This window comes from Sylvia atricapilla, chromosome 3 (genome assembly GCF_009819655.1).
Source record: "Sylvia atricapilla isolate bSylAtr1 chromosome 3, bSylAtr1.pri, whole genome shotgun sequence".
Taxonomy (NCBI): Eukaryota; Metazoa; Chordata; class Aves; order Passeriformes; family Sylviidae; genus Sylvia; species Sylvia atricapilla.
Genome location: NC_089142.1, coordinates 68691486 through 68711086, shown reverse-complemented (window position 1 = coordinate 68711086; position 19601 = coordinate 68691486). Strand labels below are relative to the sequence as shown.

General features: G+C 35.5%; 1 protein-coding gene across 3 annotated transcripts in view; it reads left to right on the top strand.

Moving 5' to 3' along the window:
* Window positions 1-19601, top strand: part of RYR2 (ryanodine receptor 2) — a 378658-nt gene that overhangs the window by 342630 nt on the left and 16427 nt on the right. For all 3 annotated transcript variants that reach the window (XM_066315680.1, XM_066315679.1, XM_066315678.1), the window contains 12 exons: window positions 371-451; window positions 1408-1496; window positions 2965-3093; window positions 3832-3936; window positions 7404-7485; window positions 8437-9740; window positions 10126-10190; window positions 12020-12167; window positions 13696-13782; window positions 14597-14815; window positions 16896-17026; window positions 17604-17646. In XM_066315680.1, the coding sequence (XP_066171777.1) occupies window positions 371-451; window positions 1408-1496; window positions 2965-3093; window positions 3832-3936; window positions 7404-7485; window positions 8437-9740; window positions 10126-10190; window positions 12020-12167; window positions 13696-13782; window positions 14597-14815; window positions 16896-17026; window positions 17604-17646 (2483 nt within the window). The remainder of the gene's footprint in view (window positions 1-370; window positions 452-1407; window positions 1497-2964; window positions 3094-3831; window positions 3937-7403; window positions 7486-8436; window positions 9741-10125; window positions 10191-12019; window positions 12168-13695; window positions 13783-14596; window positions 14816-16895; window positions 17027-17603; window positions 17647-19601) is intronic.

The window sequence follows — 19601 nt, the reverse complement described above, 5'->3', positions numbered from 1 at the left end:
TCTGTATTTTAAGTACCTTCTTTTGTGATAAACGGGGACCAAGTTGGTCCAACCCTAACCTTTGTATGTGACACAGCCTCCATGCCCAGTGAAGTGAAACAAGAATGCAGATTGGGGATTATTTGTAAAATGTTGCCAAGCTCATGCTGCCATATTTATAAATCAAAAGTTAAGTTTTGTAATTTTGTTTTTTTCTATAACCAAATAACTATCTGCCAAGCACAAGTCATAGGTGCTTCAGATAGACTGGTGGTTATAAATTTTCTCTCTCCTTCTCTCTTTATTAATATAAATTCTGGAGATTTTCTTCAGGGGCTGTGGGGTGTTACTTGGCAGAGTGATAACCTGCTTCCATCTGGCCTTTCTGCAGGAGAAAAGGTGATGCAGGATGATGAGTTCACCTGTGACCTCTTCCGCTTCCTTCAGTTGCTTTGTGAAGGACACAATTCAGGTTTGTGGGCAGGCTGCCAGTCAGCAAAATCAAGGTGACGGTACTGATGATAAAAGCTCCTAATTGTTGAAGGTTTGGCAGCCTTCATAAAATCCTATGAAAGGTGGAATAACTACTAGACTGTACAGGAAGGGAAAATCTTTAAGTGGAATTAAGTTGCCAGTATTTTTTAACAGCCCTAAATTTGTAGATAAGATAATCATTTCCAAAACTATGAGTTTTGAATCTTGACCTACTAGGAAAGTCAAATTTACATAGCAAAATGTTTGTGGTTTATAACTTCTAGACATGAAAGATCAGAGGAATATGTAAGAAGAAGTTGTATTTATTGTCCCTTGGCATGTCTGCTTTCTGGTGCACACTATTTCCCGCTAATGTGGGTTAGAATTGTATGTGAGATTTCAATGTACACAACAACTTTCTTGAAGAAACAACATATCTTTTAAATATAAAAAATACATTAAAAATGCATAATTTAAGTGTATTTTTATCATTAAGTATATTTCCCTGTGTTCTCTCTGTCATTCTTAGGGAATGAAAAGAGAAAAAAAAGGAAATTTTTCCTTTTTAGGCATTAGACATATTTTTAACTTAGTCGTCAGGATTTGTATAAGTATCTGATTTAATTTTACTTAACAAAATATATTCTAGGTATAAAAGTGCATTGATATTGATGTAGTTCTAGTCATAAATAGATTAAATTAAGACCAAGTTAAGTTTTACAGGTGAAATATATAAACAAGGTTCTGGCTTCAGAAGTTCACTGGGATGTGATCTTTGCAATAAAATGTTAAAACTCTTAAAATTCTTTATTGACAAAAAAAATAAAAAGAGAATAAAATCCAATCCATGCCTCTAAGCTAAACTTTTCTAGATCATCGTAAATCAGAAATAATTTTCAGAAGTAGTTTTGAAATTTAAATAAATTTATATTAAGCTTCTATTTGAATTTTTAGATTTTCAGAATTACCTGAGAACTCAAACTGGTAACAACACAACTGTTAATATTATCATTTCTACTGTGGATTACTTATTGAGAGTTCAGGTAAGTAATTTATATACTAAGTAAGTAGATGAAAATACGACTTATATACAAGTTTTATTATAGGAACGCATTTATTTGTCATCACACTTATTCTGATCCCTGTAGCCCAAGCTGATGAGAAAGTCTGAAATTCTGTAGTGGCTGCAGTTCTTTAAGAAGGGTTATTTTGTACTGGGAGAGTCAGAGGTAACATCCATGTGACAGAGTGGTTCCAGCCTTCCCAGGCAGGAAGTGTGGTGGAGGCTGTTAACCAAGGGGAGCGGCAGGAGGTGGGGACATGCTCGGTGTGTCCCTGGAGCACGGGTAGCCAGGTGCTGTGTGAAACTACCCTGTGAGCGAGAAGCATTTTGTATTGCTCAAGTTCAGCTTCAGCCAGCTGCTTTTTCATCCGTATTCTGATTTAGGCTGAGGACTGGCTGCTCTGTGGATGAATGTTCATGTTCTGGCGTGGAATGAAGCATAAGAAGAGTGCACTTTCTAAAGAGGGGAAGAAAATGCAAAAAGAAAAAAAAAACAAAAAAAAAAGGGAAAAACAAAACAAACAAAACAAAACAAACCAAAAAACCAAAAACTGCAGTAGGCTAGATTAAAAACCTTTTCAATCATCTATTTTTAATTATCTTCCAAATTCTTTTAATTAAAAAAAAAATTCATAGTCACAAGACAGTAGAATCCAATGAAAAAAAATTGTTTCTAGGTTGCAGCATGTGAATGATTCATAAACATATTCTGTGATAAATGTTCATAATTTTTACCTATATTTCTCTTCTTTCTTAAAATCCCTGCACATAATATATTATGTTGCCTTTTTTTTAATATTTATCTAGTTAAGTTCCCTTTAGCTATTAATGTATTTGCTCTGAGATGGAATTCTTTGAAAATTCTTTTTCTTTTATTGTTTACACTGCTGCTATCAGCATTGCTTTCTGTCTATGGAGAAGTTGTAGAGGCAATACAATGATTTTCATTCCATTGCTTACTTTGTTGAAAATTTAATAAGCTCGCCTTTGGGGAAGATGGAGAGAGGAATCGTGCACACAAAGCAATATTTGTTCCCACTATTGACTAGGTGTCAAGCACACAGTATAAAGAGACATTGTTTAATGAACAGCATGCAGCATGGCAGTACTACTGAGCACTCCTTTTCAGAATGCAGGTGGTTGTATTTCTAAGATCAGATACCAACTTGTGAAATTTTTAATTTATTTTATTTTGAGGTTTGCTGTGGGAGTATTTAAGTTATTGCCTTCCTTGTGTTTGTTTTTCTATTGATTCCCTTGAGATGAAACTACAGTTCTTGAAGTAGTACTTGAGAATTGCTGGGTTGTTAATTTAAAGCCTTTATAAACTAAATATTTTTTAGAACTAGAACTGTCTAATACTGTTTTTCTTATATTGATGAATATCCAGTTAAAGCCAGTTTGGCCACACAACCTCTTTGTGCTTGTCACAACTATTTTTTGTTTAGGAATCCATCAGTGATTTCTATTGGTATTATTCTGGGAAGGATGTTATTGATGAACAAGGACAACGAAATTTTTCCAAAGCCATCCAGGTGGCAAAACAAGTTTTCAATACTCTCACAGAGTATATCCAGGTAAATCAATTTCATTAGAATCTTAGGAACTTGAAAGAAAATTCATTATACATTTGGCATGAAGATATAAAGCAGCTAGATATAACATAGAAATATAGTATAGACACATTTATTCTTCACCATTATTTTACTGCATTTCTATATGTATGAAGAAAAATATTCAAATATATGTATATGCATCTCTCACGGCTCTTTTGCAGAGTTATCAATGTATTAAAATTTGCATTTGTGTTCCTGTTTTTCAGAAGTTAGAATTTTCTTTAAGTATTTTTTATCTCTGTGCACTGTTTAATATGCTGGGGGGAAAAAATCAGGAAACTGATTCTCTAATCCCTTATGTGAATTTTGCATTAACCTCCCATAAAGTTTTTCCTAATTTATAGAACTACGTAAGGAAGAAACAGCATGAAGATTTGTACCCCTTCAGCATTTATTGTTTAAAGCTGCAAACAGATACACACTTGGGGGTTCTGAATTAGTATATTGAGACTTGGCTAAAACAGGCAGAGTGGTTATTAGGAGTAGTAGGCATTTTTTACAGTCAGTGGTCTTGTTAAATACATAATTCTAGATATGTTTAATATTTCATAGCAATTTCTAAAGGACAACCCCAAATTATGCACTTATGTGCATTTCCTCCTGTGTTTGTTGAATTTCTTGCAAACAAACTTTAGTTTTATTTTCTTTGTTGTTGTGATTTTTTCTGGTTTTTTCCTTTTTTTTTTTCCTGAACAATAGGGGCCATGTACTGGGAATCAGCAAAGTCTGGCACACAGCAGGCTGTGGGATGCTGTGGTTGGTTTCCTTCATGTGTTTGCCCACATGCAGATGAAGCTGTCTCAGGTATCTTTTTGTTTTACTTTTTCCTTCATCAGTCACTAGCATTTTTGTAAAAGAGAAACAAATGTTAATATGTTTGAGTCATTAATAACAAAAATTGGTAGGAAAAATAAAAGCAGAGATGATGGAATACAACAAAATTGAGGGAATAAATTGCAAAACTGGAGCGAGTGTGAATAGCAGGCCTGTAACTGGATCACTAGCCACAGGTAAAAAACAGATTAGATCAAACTGCAAACAAAGCATATCACTGATATTCAGAAAGAACTCTCAGTTCCAGTCTTTTGTAACAAAATTCTCTCACAGTGTTTTCTGCTGTTCCCTTTTATGCAGGACCTGATCATGTTCATTGATGGCTCCTGCACTGAACCCTATTCATCATTATTAAACCCTAGTTCAGCACATGTCTGCATCTAAACCTTTTTCATTCTTAGTGGAGAGTGGTCAGAGCTCATAATGGGTGGATTTCTTTTGGATGTGAGCACTCATTTAATAAGCTGTAGAAATAGGGAAGGGGACTGGCACACACAGAGTGTAAAAATTAGATGCAAGGAATTCTATCCTTAAGCAGTGCATTTTTCAACTTCCTAAATTTTCAAAATAATTACACATTTTAATTGAATGCACTGATTCTAATTTTTTACATAATTTCATGTTTTTAGAGAAAAATATAATATGCTCATGAAAGTGTTAGTTATTGTTAAGAACTACAGCTCTGAAACCTCTTGAGTTTTTTAGTTTTCATTATTTGACTCCAAAGGTTTTGTGTAAGTATTCTTTGCATAAATGAAAGTAGTCTTGGTCAGAATATTTTTTATCCCTGCCCTTGGAACTTTATGGATGAAAGTAGGCTGCTTGCTTACACTTGTAGAGTTTGGGCTGCAGGTACACTTCTCATTCTTTATGGCTAAATAGAAGTCTTCCCACAAGTGGCATCAGAGTCAAACCTGATTTTCAAGAGAAATGCATTGAATTTCTACTGAAGTGCATTTAAAAATGCCGGTAGATACTGTTCTGGTTTTGAAACATCTTTGTTATTTTAAGAATTTTTAAGTAGTCAGTATTTGGGTAGACCACAGTGAAGGCTATTGTGCTTCCTTCCTGTTCCACTAAAGCCAGCTGGAAAGAGGTATTTAAGTAATTACAAACACTTGGTAGATATATGTTGATTATGAAATATGATGTGGCTACTGGCAAGATGTGCTTTTACAATAGTGCCAAGTTTATAGTCTCAGCTGTGCCCAGAGTGGCTTCACAGCATCTTTGATTACTGAATCTAGAAAATAACAATCTCATCCTGCCTCTTCAAATAGAGCCCAGCAGTTATGCACAGCAGGAGTGTGGACTTATTTGTGGTGTTCTGTGGGATGACAGAAACACAGTCTTCTTTAAATAGTGATGGCATCTTCCTCTTGCTTGAAGATCAAGCTTTGGGCTTTTGGAAACTCTTTATGGGGTCTAGCAGGAAATACCAGAATAGATATTGGCTCTTTTGTTTGTTTATATTTATTACAAGAATATATCAATAATATTTTCAGATTCTATTGAGATACCAGTTTTCAAAAGTGTTGGGCGTGGCTAAGTGGAGTTACAAGGAATTGCCTTATGGCTTTTGTCTGTAAAAGGGGTCTGCCTCTAAATACTTGAGTTAAATACTTCGGGTTTGTTATCAACCATGAGTTTCGAGAGCACTTTTGGAGAACATTTGAAACAAGATTTTAACAGTAGCAAAATAAAATCACTGTTTTGTTTTGGTTTTGCATTGTTTTTCTTTTTGCATTTCAATTATCTGTCTTGTACCAGGAAGCAACAATGTGATAATGGTAATAATACTTCTTAAGAATCTAAGACAGAAAAAGAAAGTGCAGTTTCAATTCAAATGAACAAAGATCATTCAGGCTGTAAATAACTTTTGTTGTTAAAAGTTTTGTAATGAAATCTTACAGGGCAAATCAATTAAAAATCTTGTTATTTCCAAATTATGTGGTTTTTAATCCAAGATCCAAATTGTCATTGTTGAGGGAGGAGTGGGTGCTTTAGACAAAGTTTATTATAAAAGCCGTCTCTTTGAATCTGAAGAACAGAAATAACTCCTTTTTGTATTTAAACTCCTTCATAGAAAGGGGTTTAAATGAAAGTAAACCCTTAGCTTCAGATTTTGTTAGCAGTTTAAATTTAAGGAATTACAGAGATGCGATTAAATCACAGTCCTGCAAATTTTAATGATGGAAGATCAGATAAATTTATAAAAGATGAGCTACTTATTAATAAAAATGATCAGACAGATCTTAACCAGAATTACTTACTACACAGTACAAAAGCTAAAAACCACTGGTCAACTATAACACTAAATGTCAAAGCACACTCTATGAAAGCAATTCTGTTAAAGCAAGCTAGCAGAAGAAACATCATGTAGATTTTGATCAATCTTAGCACATTCCTTTTTGTGGAATATTTCCTCCTCTTTCTCTCAATCCTTGGGAAGTAACTGTGGAGAGGTGTCCCAAATCCAGGATAGAAATACAATATACTTCAAGTTTGTGGAACAATCTAACTGTATGAAAGTGGCCTGGGATTTTTATAGTGGAAAGAAGTTGGCTGGCAGTCATAGACCTCTCGGACAGTTTAGCAGCTTATCTGTCAAGTCTGACTTCAGTGGGACTAGTAGCTCACCACAGATGGCCTGCACTGCTTTGTCTCCTGACCAAGTTCCAGGCCAAGCAGATAAGCTTTATCAGGGCAAAGCATCCTGCCACAGCCATAAAGTACTTTGAGTTGGTTGTACCACTCACTGAAGTCCAGCACTGCTCCAGTGTTTGTTATCAGTGGCATGATGCAACACTGTTTTGCTGAGGAAGTAATTAAGTAGTTGAGTAATTCTGTCCAGATAGACTCCAGGCAAATGACATAGTAAACTCGGTGAACCCAATGAGATAAGAGGTGCCTAAAAAATCGATGCAATGTATGTTTAAGGATTTACTAATGGAACTTTAATTAGTCAATATTTTAACATTTTATTTCAGCTTTTCTTTTTCCCTCCAAAAAGTTCAATGGCTTACAATGAGATTACTCATTTTGAATCATGTTATACTTTGAGCTTTATGCTCTACTGCTATTGCTGTTTTTACAATTTTCCAAGCTGTAAACTTGATTACACCAAAAGTGACAATATTTTAGCTGACAGGAAACATTACAGAAGCATCATCTATCTCCTTGACGTACCCAGTTATTGCTTTAAATCTTTTACCACATTCAGTTTTGTCTTTAATAAATTACTCTTTCTAAACAGATAATGGTGTAAATATGCTGTGAAGAGCTAGGCAATTAAATATATTTTCACTGTATTACCATTTTTTCTAGCTTCTTAATGTCTAAGTCTGCTTTTTACAAGGAGAAATATGCATACACATAAATAAATGTCAGATAAATCAGTATATAATTTATATTTATATACTGTCTTGGTTATTTAGGATTCCAGTCAAATTGAACTATTGAAGGAATTAATGGATCTTCAGAAAGATATGGTTGTCATGTTGCTGTCTATGCTGGAAGGTAATAAAAATGTGAAATCTCTTTTGCAGTTCTTCTAGCAGAGTTTTTACCTTGGTAATTTTCTTAATTTGAGAGATAATGCTCTGTATTTCTTTACCCTTTTAATTTTTGTGTCTCAATTGTGAGAAGACATTTCAGGTCTGAAAGTGAATGGGAGATTTAGGTAGGGTAGTTGGCATAAGTTATATTAATTGTGAATGCCAGAACTTTATAAAATCCAAAGCTAGCAGAAGTTTTTTGTTTGTTTGTTTGTTTATTTGTTTGTTTGGTTTTGGTGGTTGGGGGGGGTTGGTGGTTTGTTTTTTTGGGGGGGTTCCCCCCATGAACTTGACTTATCTTTTGGGTTAGATTTAGGTTAGATGAAAAAGTTTTTACTATTTACGTTGAAATCCTGAGCTCTGGGGACAAAAACATTTGATAGTCATTTTATTAACAGGTTTAATATATTTCATTTATTTTGCTAGTGAACTTATCCATAAAGAATGGGCTTCATTCATCTAGTGACTATGTTCAAGGTCCTGAAATTGATTCCTTTAGGCTCATAGAAGGCTGCTGAGAAGAAAAGTAAATTCACAGTACTGTAGACTGTGCTCTGTAAAGAACCTACTCAGCTGTTCATCTAGAAAATAGTGAACTACTGGCACTAGATCTGTCTGAGCTGCGCTATAGTGAAATTTTTAATATGCTACACCACTTTTAGTACCGTATTAAGTGTATGATCTCTCCCCACTGGCCTTGTTAATTCTATGATGGCAAATAGTCACTTATATTTTTTCCAAGTCTTAGGGTAGAGTTAATATAAAAGACTTCTGTTTTCATAGCTGGCTTTGTCCTGTAAGTGTGTTATCCAGTAATTTATCATTCTTACTCTTTGATTGCTTCACTATTCATTATAATATGCTTTTCTTTGCAAAATATTTGCTGACATTAATACCCTGTCATCACCTCTAGGTAATGTTGTAAATGGAACTATTGGAAAGCAGATGGTCGATATGCTTGTGGAATCTTCAAATAATGTGGAGATGATTCTGAAGTTTTTTGATATGTTCTTAAAATTGAAAGATTTGACTTCCTCCGATGCATTCAAAGAATATGACCCTGATGGCAAAGGGATAATTTCGAAGAGGGATTTTCACAGGGCAATGGAAAGCCATAAGCACTACACTCAGTCTGAAACTGAGTTTCTGCTGTCATGTGCTGAAACAGATGAGAATGAGACTTTGGACTACGAGGAGTTTGTGAAACGATTTCATGAGCCTGCAAAAGACATTGGTTTCAATGTTGCTGTTCTCCTGACTAACCTGTCAGAACACATGCCCCATGACACGCGCTTGCAGACTTTCCTTGAGCTCTCAGAGAGTGTGCTGAATTACTTTCAGCCTTTCCTCGGACGTATAGAAATCATGGGCAGTGCAAAGCGCATTGAACGAGTTTATTTTGAAATAAGTGAGTCAAGTCGGACTCAGTGGGAAAAGCCTCAGGTAAAAGAGTCAAAGAGACAGTTTATATTTGATGTCGTCAATGAAGGTGGGGAGAAAGAAAAGATGGAGCTTTTTGTTAACTTCTGTGAGGATACCATCTTTGAAATGCAACTGGCTGCCCAGATCTCTGAGTCAGATCTGAATGAAAGGTCAGCTAATAAAGAGGAGAATGAGAAGGATAATCCTGAGGAAGAAGATCCTAGAATGGGTTTCTTCTCTCTCGTGACCATGAAGTCAGCTTTAGTGGCTCTCAAGTATAATTTAATGACTCTTATGAAAATGCTCAGCATGAAGAGTCTGAAGAAACAAATGAAAAAAGTGAAGAAAATGACTATGAAGGATATGGTCATGGCCTTGTTTTCTTCCTACTGGAGCATTTTGGTGGGCTTACTACATTTTGCTTGTAGTGTTGTCCGGGGCTTTTTTCGCATCATTTGCAGTTTGCTGCTTGGAGGAAGCCTAGTAGAAGGAGCCAAGAAAATCAAGGTGGCTGAACTGTTGGCTAATATGCCAGATCCCACTCAGGATGAGGTTCGTGGGGAAGAAGAAGAAGGGGAGAGAAAACCAACAGAAGCTGCTTTGCCTGCAGAAGATTTAACAGATCTGCAGACTTTAACAGAAGAGAGTGATCTGCTCTCAGATATATTTGGTTTGGATTTGAAACGAGAAGGTGGACAGTATAAATTGATCCCTCACAATCCAAATGCTGGTTTGAGCGATTTACTGAGCACTCCCTCCTTAGCCCCAATGCCTGAGGTACAGGAAAAAATCCAGGTAATTGTATCTTCTACTTCTGATATATATTTCTCTCTTTCATATATTATATGTACTCTTGAAATAAAACCTGCATCTTTGTTTTTCTGGGTTTTCTGACTTTTTTTTTTTTTAAAAACCATGTGTAATTACTGGTGTTTACTCTTTCTGATGTCACAAACTTGAATTTCCACATGCTTCTTGAAGTAGATGGTGTTTTGGATTGCTTTTAATTCAGTATTAAATTGCCTCTCTTCATTAATATAAAGTGAATTATCATCTTTCTTCAGGTTTTTCATTGTTTACCAAAAACCCCTTTAACAGTCTGCATTCTGGATATTCTTTTATGTAATTCTGCACTGTATAATAATGTCTACACACAGTTTTTAATCCTGGTTTTCTGTAGGAGAAGGTGAAAGAAGATGAAAAGGAAGAGAAAGAAGAAACAAAATCAGAACCTGAAAAAGCTGAGTATGTACTGCTTTTACCCCGCTCCTGAGGGGGGGGGAAAAAAAAAAAAAAAAAAAAAAAAAGTGTTTTGTTTCACTGAAAAATCTCAGGTTCATTTGTACTTCTTTGCCTTTGATTTTCTGTCCATTCACATTCCAATTAGATTGGGGTGTTTTTTAACAGTCCTCTTCATCTGTGCATCTTTGCAAGGAAATGGCATGCAGTAGGCACCACTCTGATTCTATGCATTTCTCTCTTCCCAGATGCATCCTTTATAATTACCATTTAATTTCTTTTAGAATGTGCTTAATGGATTATTTTTTTTTTTTCTTGGCAAATCTTCAAGCTAGAAAAAAAATTCTCAAAAACTTTCTAAGAGCACCCGAGTTCCAAAGACCTGCTATCCATCAGTGGTAGAGACTGAATCTGCTTTACACTCTCCCATTTGCTGTGATATGTTTTGAGTTATTTGCATTTTGCAAAACCTTAACATTCTGGTACAGTTTTAATGAATTACAGAGTACTCTCATATTTTTATGAAGAGATTTGATCAATGATCATTTAAACCCTTTTAAGACATGTAAAAATCTAATGTTAATGCCATTAGCTCAGAATAAAAATAGTGGAAAGCAAAATATAGTGCTTGGTTTTAATCAGTAAAAACTGTGGATCTCCATCCCTGTATTATATGGTTCCTGATGCATGTACGTTTTTGTGTACAGTTTCTGTAGCTGATTTATCACTGTCAGAATTCTAAGGTCCCTTAGTCTGAAACTAATAATTACTGCTCTTCTGGGATGACAAGCACTTGTCCGTCACAAAAACTTTTCTTAATCAGTGCGGCAAATTTCTAATTTGGCCACTGTAACTTTGTGAGGGAGCATCTTCCTGACTTTTAAAGGTCATCCACTGTTGATTGCTCTGCTTGACTGCATGAGTCACAGTAATACCAATATTCTCTGTCAGGAGTACAGTGCCTGGCACTATTAGCTGCCCTGAAGCTTCTCCTAACGTGGCAAACTTTCAAGTGAAAATTTATCAAATGTCTTCAAGGAAGATGAGCTGGCCTTGGACATCAACCATTCTGTTTGTAGATAGGAACAGAGAAATAAATAATGTAATTTAGAAGCTGCCTCTCAGTCTGGTTTGACTTCAAATGGACTTCTGTGATCTTTTCATCTGTCATGCTGACAGGTCAAATTAACTTCTAAGACAATTCACAGTTCTTTAGATTTAGTGTTTGGAGAAGGCAGCCCATGAACTCTGACTTTCTCTAATAGACAGCACCGTGATACCCACACACCAGATGCTGACAAATCTCACTTCATCTCCTCCTGGAGTGGGTACTTATGACTTCATCATGTGGGCAGAAATGCAGAATTTAAAACTTGAGGTTTGACTTTTAAATGCAAGAAGAACTAAATATTTCTGCAACCTTTGTGGGAACTAGATTGTTTAAGTGCATGAGATTGGAGGGGAGCACTTGTACATATAGGTACTCATGCAGGCATAGAGCTGTCAGCTTACAGACATTTTGTCACTGCAAGAATCAGCTGCACGATTATGAAGAACCTCTGATAGCAAGGTTGGCAGAGTTTTGATTACCTGTCTCTGCCAGCTGGCACTCCCACTTCAGGGTGCTGAACCAGTAAGTCCATGTGTAGTCTTAACCAGACTGTCACCCCTGCCAGCACTTTGGACTGAAGAGGGATATTTGCCATGTGCATGAACTGCATGAGTCATGGCTACTTAAGCCTCATTAAGAGATGCAATAGCCTATTTCAGGGTGTGATTTTAATTACCAGTTTTATTAATTTGACGTATTGTTTCACCTTCATTTGTATCCTAAGAGGTGAAGATGGAGAAAAAGAAGAGAAAACCAAAGAAGACAAAGGGAAACAGAAATTAAGGCAAATGCATACACACAGATACGGAGAACCAGAAGTTCAGGAATCAGTTTTCTGGAAGAATATCATTGCATACCAGCAGAAGCTTCTGGTAAGCTGTTCTCTAGCTCACATGTTTAGCTGTTGGCAGAGACGTGTTCATATTCTAACAATGTAAAGTAAAGACAAATCTGTTGGACCACATTTTTCTATCCACCATTGTCCATAAAAAGCACATGAAGCAAAGGTTTAATGGGAATGTTAGAGAAAAGAAACACACAAAAACTTAGTATACACGAAATTAATTCTTAGAAAGGCAATTATTGTCCCAAACCTAGACATTCAGTGATGCTTGTGCATCACTGGAAAACATCCATGCATTTTTCGGGGAGCAAAATTCCTGAATTTTTACAGTATTTAGGGAGACAGTAGAATTTATCCTTCCCTGAGAGACACCTTTGGGAAATTACAAGCTCTCTTATAAAAACAATCAACTAAGATACAATGCTTAACCTGAAGCAGATAAAAAAAGATGTCAAAGATTTATTTTTTTTTTTGGTGAAATAACAAGTTAGTATTTATCAAGCTTTTCAAAATCTGTAGAAAATAAGACTTGGTGAAAATGTAGAACTTCATCTGAGAGTCTCTCAGTAAAATATCAGATAACATTTGCACCATAACTGCTTAAAATACATGCTTTTATTAGCTAGGATATTCCATTCCTATTCTATGAGGCTAGAGTGAAACACAAATCAAAAAGAAATACATCTTTGCTATGTATATAGTATGTAGTTGTGTAGGGATGGCCTACTTCTAGCATGAGAACATAGCAAAACTACAAAACTGCAGTCAAAATCATATTAAGAAAATAGGTGTTTAAATTTGGCTTTTGAACTGAGATACATTTTTAGGCTAGTCACGTTGCAGTAATGGGAATTTAGCTTATTTTTTTTCTAATTGTCTCATTTTGTATTTCACTAATAGTCATCTATGATTGCAGCTGAAAAATGGCAGAATTCCTGTTGGAGTGTTAAAGCATTCAAAATGTGTGCTGTAAAGGTTTGTGAGTAGTCAGAAAGGGAAAAGGTACATTTCTGCAGTTCTACCATCAGAATGTCAGAAAAGCTTTCTAGTCATGGTACTCAGGTCACACATAAATTTCTGCTGAACTAATAAAAATGCAGTTGATTTTGAAATAGAAAATATTTAAGATAAACTTACATGCAGAGTTGTTATTTTTTGGTAAAAGTATCGATTTGCTGTATGTGTGAATATTGAACTACAGGGAGGATAGGGACTTCTATATTGTTGTTACATTACTCTTATATGAGATGTCTCTGTCTCCAAATGTACTGAGAGGACAATGGAAAAGATGTAAGAGGCAATTAGAAATCCTTCATCCTTTGTGAATGGAGTGAAATGAAAGGACCTTTCTTCATTATTGCACATGTAGAGTAGGAGAGAACTTGTACATCACTCAAAATATTTGTTGGTTTGGGTTTTTTTAGTATTTATAATTTTATTGAAAAGTTCCATAAGAAAAAAAAAAACAAAACAAAAAAATCCTTTCAGCAGCAACTTACTAATGATGGCTGAATATTTATTAGGCAGAGTATATTTATGTTCTGTTCTCTTTTCAGAATTACTTTGCACGGAACTTTTACAACATGAGGATGTTGGCGTTATTTGTTGCTTTTGCCATCAACTTTATCCTTCTTTTCTATAAGGTAAATTTCTCGAAATATTACTTTTCAAGCGGCACATTGGAAAATGTCTGGATTTTGGAGTCAATATGCTAAGGTAATGACTAGCAGGTTAAATACCTGCTTCATCCTACAAGTTCAGAAATCTAACATGGTGACAGCTGAAATAAAGTAAAAATAGATTTCCAGTACACAAAGAGCTATTAACAGAGCACTGTGCTGGGACAAAGGCAACAGGCTAAGAGACACACCCTTGCCTTAGATGCTCCATTTACCATTACAGTGAACCAGCCAAGCTGAGCCTTCATAGGTGACTTAAACTAATCCATGTCAGTTGAGATGTTTTCTTGTGCCATAATGATCTCCTGAAAGGGTAATGTACAGCTAGGAGTTACATCATCTTAAGCTGCCTAGAATATTACTGATTTTGTCAAGACTTTTAGTATCATTAATGCAACTCTAGAGTTGTTGGACTTGAATAATTTTCTGGCAGAGAGCCGTGATGATAGTTTCAGGGAGCTCTTCTAAGAGGGTTGTGCCCTTTTTTGAATTTGAAGTGATAAAATTCATCATGGACCAAATTTGGTAACATGAATTGACACTGAAAAAAAGAGAGAGAAAAAAAAAAAAAAGCACATCACAGACTGGTGTAACAAGACGAAAAGGTCTTGCTAAGGTATTCTTTGTGGACATTTTTGTGCAAAAAAAATTCTTTGTTTCACGTTTCTTTATAGTTATATTTTTCTTGGTATCATTTTTACATCTCAGTTACTTAGCTTGTGGTACTGTAAAACTCCTATCAAAGGAATACAGCTGCAATATTAAGTGTTTTAAACAGGTCTCTACATCTGCTGTGACAGAAGAAAAGGAACTTCCTGTGGTATCTGATGGTGAAAATACCAAGTTGAACATCCTGGAAAGCGATGATGAAAGAGTCATTGCAGTGCATTATGTCCTGGAAGAAAGCAGTGGCTACATGGAGCCTACACTGAGGATTTTGGCCATCCTACACACAGTCATCTCATTCTTCTGCATCATAGGGTATTATTGTTTGAAAGTAAGAAAGAAAAACCCTCTATTTTTCTAGATCTAAACTTCTTTATCTGTCTAGCAGTATAATTAGAACAAAGTCAACCTGCTTAAGCAGCTTGAGGTGCTGTGTAAAGAAATCTGTTTTGCTAGTGTAATGAACACAGAAAGTGTTGGTTGGGTGATGTGTCTGTTCAGGAAGCTGTAGGCCAGAGTCTGATTTGCTGTCAGGCAGACAGTGACAGCAGTAACCTGCTTCAGAAGCTGCTTGTGACTATTGAAGATGAGGTGTAAATGCACACAAGGCGGGTGAGAGTTTTAGATGCTGCAGTACTGGTCCATCAGTTAGGTCATTTGAAAAGAATGCAACATTTTGGACTACTGCTGCTGCCTATTTGACTCCATAAAATGCCTGCTGTTCATACAGACACGCTCTGCTGGTAGTGTTTTGGAGAAGCCCAAGCATTTTGTAAAGGAATATCTTGGAGAAGGTCTCTGTTAGAGATATGAAAGCTAAATATGCCATTTCCATTGGCAAAATGCTGATTGTGGTTTAAAAAACCCAAATGTTGTAAATCTCTGGAGCTGGGAGAAGTATATCTGACATATACTTCCCCCATTTTTACATACTTTCAAAGTAAAAGCTGTAAGTCAAAGTGCATGATAGTGCTAAATTAAATGGACCCTTGATAAGACCCAGATGCTCATTTGTCCTTCTATCTTTATTAAGGTCTTATGTGGTCCTTAATATTTTTCTTTTCCTCTTTTAATGACTAATAATTTATTCTGTTCCAAAAGACACAGTATGCATTTGTGTGCAATGTTAATATGTTAATCATATTACTACTTTTAGTGTTGATTTTCGTCTCTACTGTAAGTATCTCTACAACATTGGTTGCCATGCAGCATGAAAGCTTAGGTTTCTAGTTTTTGAGATGTTTTTTTCTCCCACCTCATATTTGTTTGTTTCTGATATGAATTTTATGCTACTTTTTAAACATTTATTCTCTGACTAGAAGGAAAAATCATTATTATCAATATTTTTTTAATTATTTGCATTCTTTCCAATTCCGAAACCAAAATACAGTCCAAATATGATTTCAGTCTCTATTTTGGAGATCTTTATGTCAAAAATCTTCTGATCTACAAGCCTGTGTGTGATTAGTTTGCTTCTAAATATTGTTTAGCATGAAATCCATTACATTTTTTCTCATTTAGCAATCTGAAAATGATGTTGGAACTCTTTTTTATTGTATCTAATGTAATCACCATGTTGTTTGTGTAGTCTTGATTTTCATTATTACTATTTCAGTATACTCATGTCCACTCTTGACTACTATTACAGTCAAGGTGGGTAGTGCAAGGTGGGTGCATTTTGGGGACCTGCGAAATAGTTCCAGTAAGGAGTAGAGTTTACTTCTTTTTGGGAAGAGATTTCTTAGAAATCTCTTTCTAAGAGATCTGGTTTCTTAGAAAAATCCTCTCGACTTTCACCACTATTTACATCTGCCTTCTTGAAATGTACTTTTAAAGTCATCCAGCTGATGAAAGAGAATTGTAGGTAATGCCTGTCTAGGTGTCTCAGCTGCTGACAATTCTTTTTTTGTTGTTCCTTACAGTCTTTTCTCCTTGCAGTGAAACACTTGGTTTCCCACTGTGAAGCCTCAAAAATTATTATCAAATAAAAGGAGCCTCTAACATCTCTGGGTATCAAAATTAAATCCAAAAATATCATCCCAAAATATATATTTGAACTAGAATTTCTATGGATTAAAAAAATATTTTAGCTCTCTTTGACTTGACTATATCTAATCCTTTCAGAGCACTGAAAAACTGTTTCAAATTGAAGGATCCCTCATCAGATGTTTTGACCATCTATTTACAACCGTTTAGTACAGTGTAGTTTAATTATCTGAATGACCTGATCCTAGTGCATCAATACCTTTTCTGTGTTCTGGGGAATTGTTAAGTCTTTTAATTTTTTGAAGTACTATTTTTAGTTTCTTCAGTTTTGATACTTATTTCTTCTAAACAACCAGCTTTTCTTAAAGTTTGCAGACATATCAGTGCATTTTACCCAATTCCTGTATTTTCTTTCTCAACTGCAGGTTCCACTGGTTATTTTTAAGAGAGAAAAGGAAGTGGCAAGGAAATTGGAATTTGATGGGCTGTATATAACTGAGCAGCCATCAGAAGATGATATTAAGGGACAGTGGGATAGACTTGTTATCAACACACAGTGAGTTTTTACTTTGTTTCATTATAGCCCTGCAAGTAATTGTTCTTCTATTTCCACAATTACATTCTTATCATCCATATTGTCTGAAATAAACAGTTATTAGGGATAAATTTCTAGGAAGGATATACAAATTTTTCAGGCACCTGCAAGGTTAGTGTTTACTATCACTATTACTATTACTGCTTAATCTTACGCATTCCCAAATCTTTGCCTTAAAATTATTTCTCTTCATAAAAGAAAAAAGAAACGGGAACTTTTCCTTTGGCAAGGACAGTGATGATGGTTGTGCATTGCTATCAGTTCAAGAGCGATCTGTGCTTTGCATCACATATTTAAAGTTCTGTTTCTCTGCCTAGTGGGACTGTGTGTGGGATATAGCTGCTCCAGAACCCTGTCTGCAGGCATTGGCTGTGCTGTGCTTCTCACACTTACAGGGTAGGCTGAACACCATTTGGCAACTTTCGCTCCAGAGGGTTCACAAGTGACTAACTGGTGATAGCCACCACATGGAGACTCTTAGAAACAGAACTGGCATGCATTTGTCTAAAATATAATCTTGTTTATCTGTGTTTTTCAGGTCTTTTCCAAATAACTATTGGGACAAGTTTGTGAAAAGAAAGGTAAGGATTATTTTTGAAAATATTTATGAGGTTAAAATAAAATTCTAATGCACATTTCTGTTCATCTTTGGAGGAATGTGGACTACACTTCTTTGAAATACAACTTTGATTCAGTGTAGATTTTCATATCTATAATTTTAAAATATGCAGAATTCCTTACCGCATTTTTACAGCTATTTTTTAATATATTTCAAACTCTTTCTACATACAGATTTTGTATAAAACAGGAATTCAAATACATTCATGAAATTAAATGGAGAATTTTGTGTGCGCTTGAATATATAAAGCAAATTATGTAAAATATATTGTCTGTATTTATGTATTCTCCTCCATATGCAAAGAATGGTGTCCCTCACCCAACAGAAGGTTAAAAAGTAATTAATAAGAAGACAGGACAGACTGAGATACTTAGGCACAGGGCATAATCTGGCAACTATAACTATCTGAAAGGTATATACATGCACTGGCCTTTTTTGTCCCTTACCTCTCTATTTTCCCATGGTTTTTCTTCCCCAAGTCAACTAAATCCATCCCTTTCTTCATCTTTGCTTTCTCCCTGTAACATCCGATAACATCCCATTTATGGGATGCTTAGTGTATGCATCCCTTGGCAGTAATCCTCTTAGTCTGACAGGTGATCTGGAGAGTTTTTACCAGTGACTCATTTTACCCATTTTGATGAGTTTCAGATTTGGTCTGACGCTCTCCTGGGACCACCCTGGGAGGGACTAGGCAGAGCAACCATTCACTGTGAATCCCTAGTTGAGGTCTTGCCTGCCACTGTGCCACTGTAGTCCCCTAGGCTCAAGGAAATGGGTCTTCAATGGGCTGATGGCCCTGGGACCTGCTGGGCAAGGCATTCTTTGTACTCTCCCCCAAGCTTTGTGTCTCTGGGCTCCTTTGTGGGTGTGCAGGTGAGCTTGTATTTCATTGGCTAATGACCTCTCTCTCAAAAATTGTCCTTTCTAAGGAGGGATTGCAGAAGCTCATTTCTTACAAATGCTATTTTAAATGTTCTCTCAGCTTGCTCTTAAGAGGTCTAATGTTTGTACAATAGGTTACAGCAAAAATAATCTTTCTACTGCATTTAGTCACAGCTGAAAAAGAGGGTGTGCATGTAATTGGATCAGATTTACCCCTCCTTCGCACTTTAATGCCACTCTTGTATCATACTTTTGGAAAAATCTCATTTTTAATACTCTTAGCTCTTCTGCTTTGTAACAGTCTTAGGTAAGCCTGACCAAAAAAAAAAAAAAAAAATCTTTGAATTGTGGTGGGTTTTTTTGTTTTGTTTTGTTTTGTTTTTTGGGTTTTTTTTCCCTGTGGAAAATGTTTTTTTTTTTCATGTTTTAGGTTGTTGTACACAGATTTCTACCTGTCTGTAGCAGTAGGGGAAGCAGTAGTTCTCACAGTGTGCTTGAGAAAGTACATTGCTTCCATCAATGTCGTTGGTCAATGAAGGCTCAAATCAAAAGGAAAGGAGTATGGTTTTAAGTTGTGTGAAGATTTGGTACTTTAGCTTTGGCTGAGGAACTGTGCTGTATGATTTAACTGCCTTTAAATATACTATTTTGCAATGAATGTCATCTTTTATATATATTTGTATTTTATTCTCCAGTCTACAAAATTATCTGTATCATGAAGCACTGTGTTCAGGCTTGTTACAAAAAAAAGCTTCTCTAAAAATCTGCAAAAATATTATTAAATACTTAAAGTGTTTCCTATTAGAAAGCTGGCAAAATACCTCTTCGCTTTCGGGAGTCACAGAGTTATGATGTTTTTATAGAAAAATTTGTAATTTTTTGACTATTCCTTTTAAAATGAGAAGAGAGAATATTTAGGAAGAAGCTGTGTTCAGTCAGAATGAAACAATTAAATGTTTATTTCTGGCAAAATAACTTATGAAACATATTAAATTTTGTTGGAAAGAGATAGGGGCTAGTTTAACATCACTG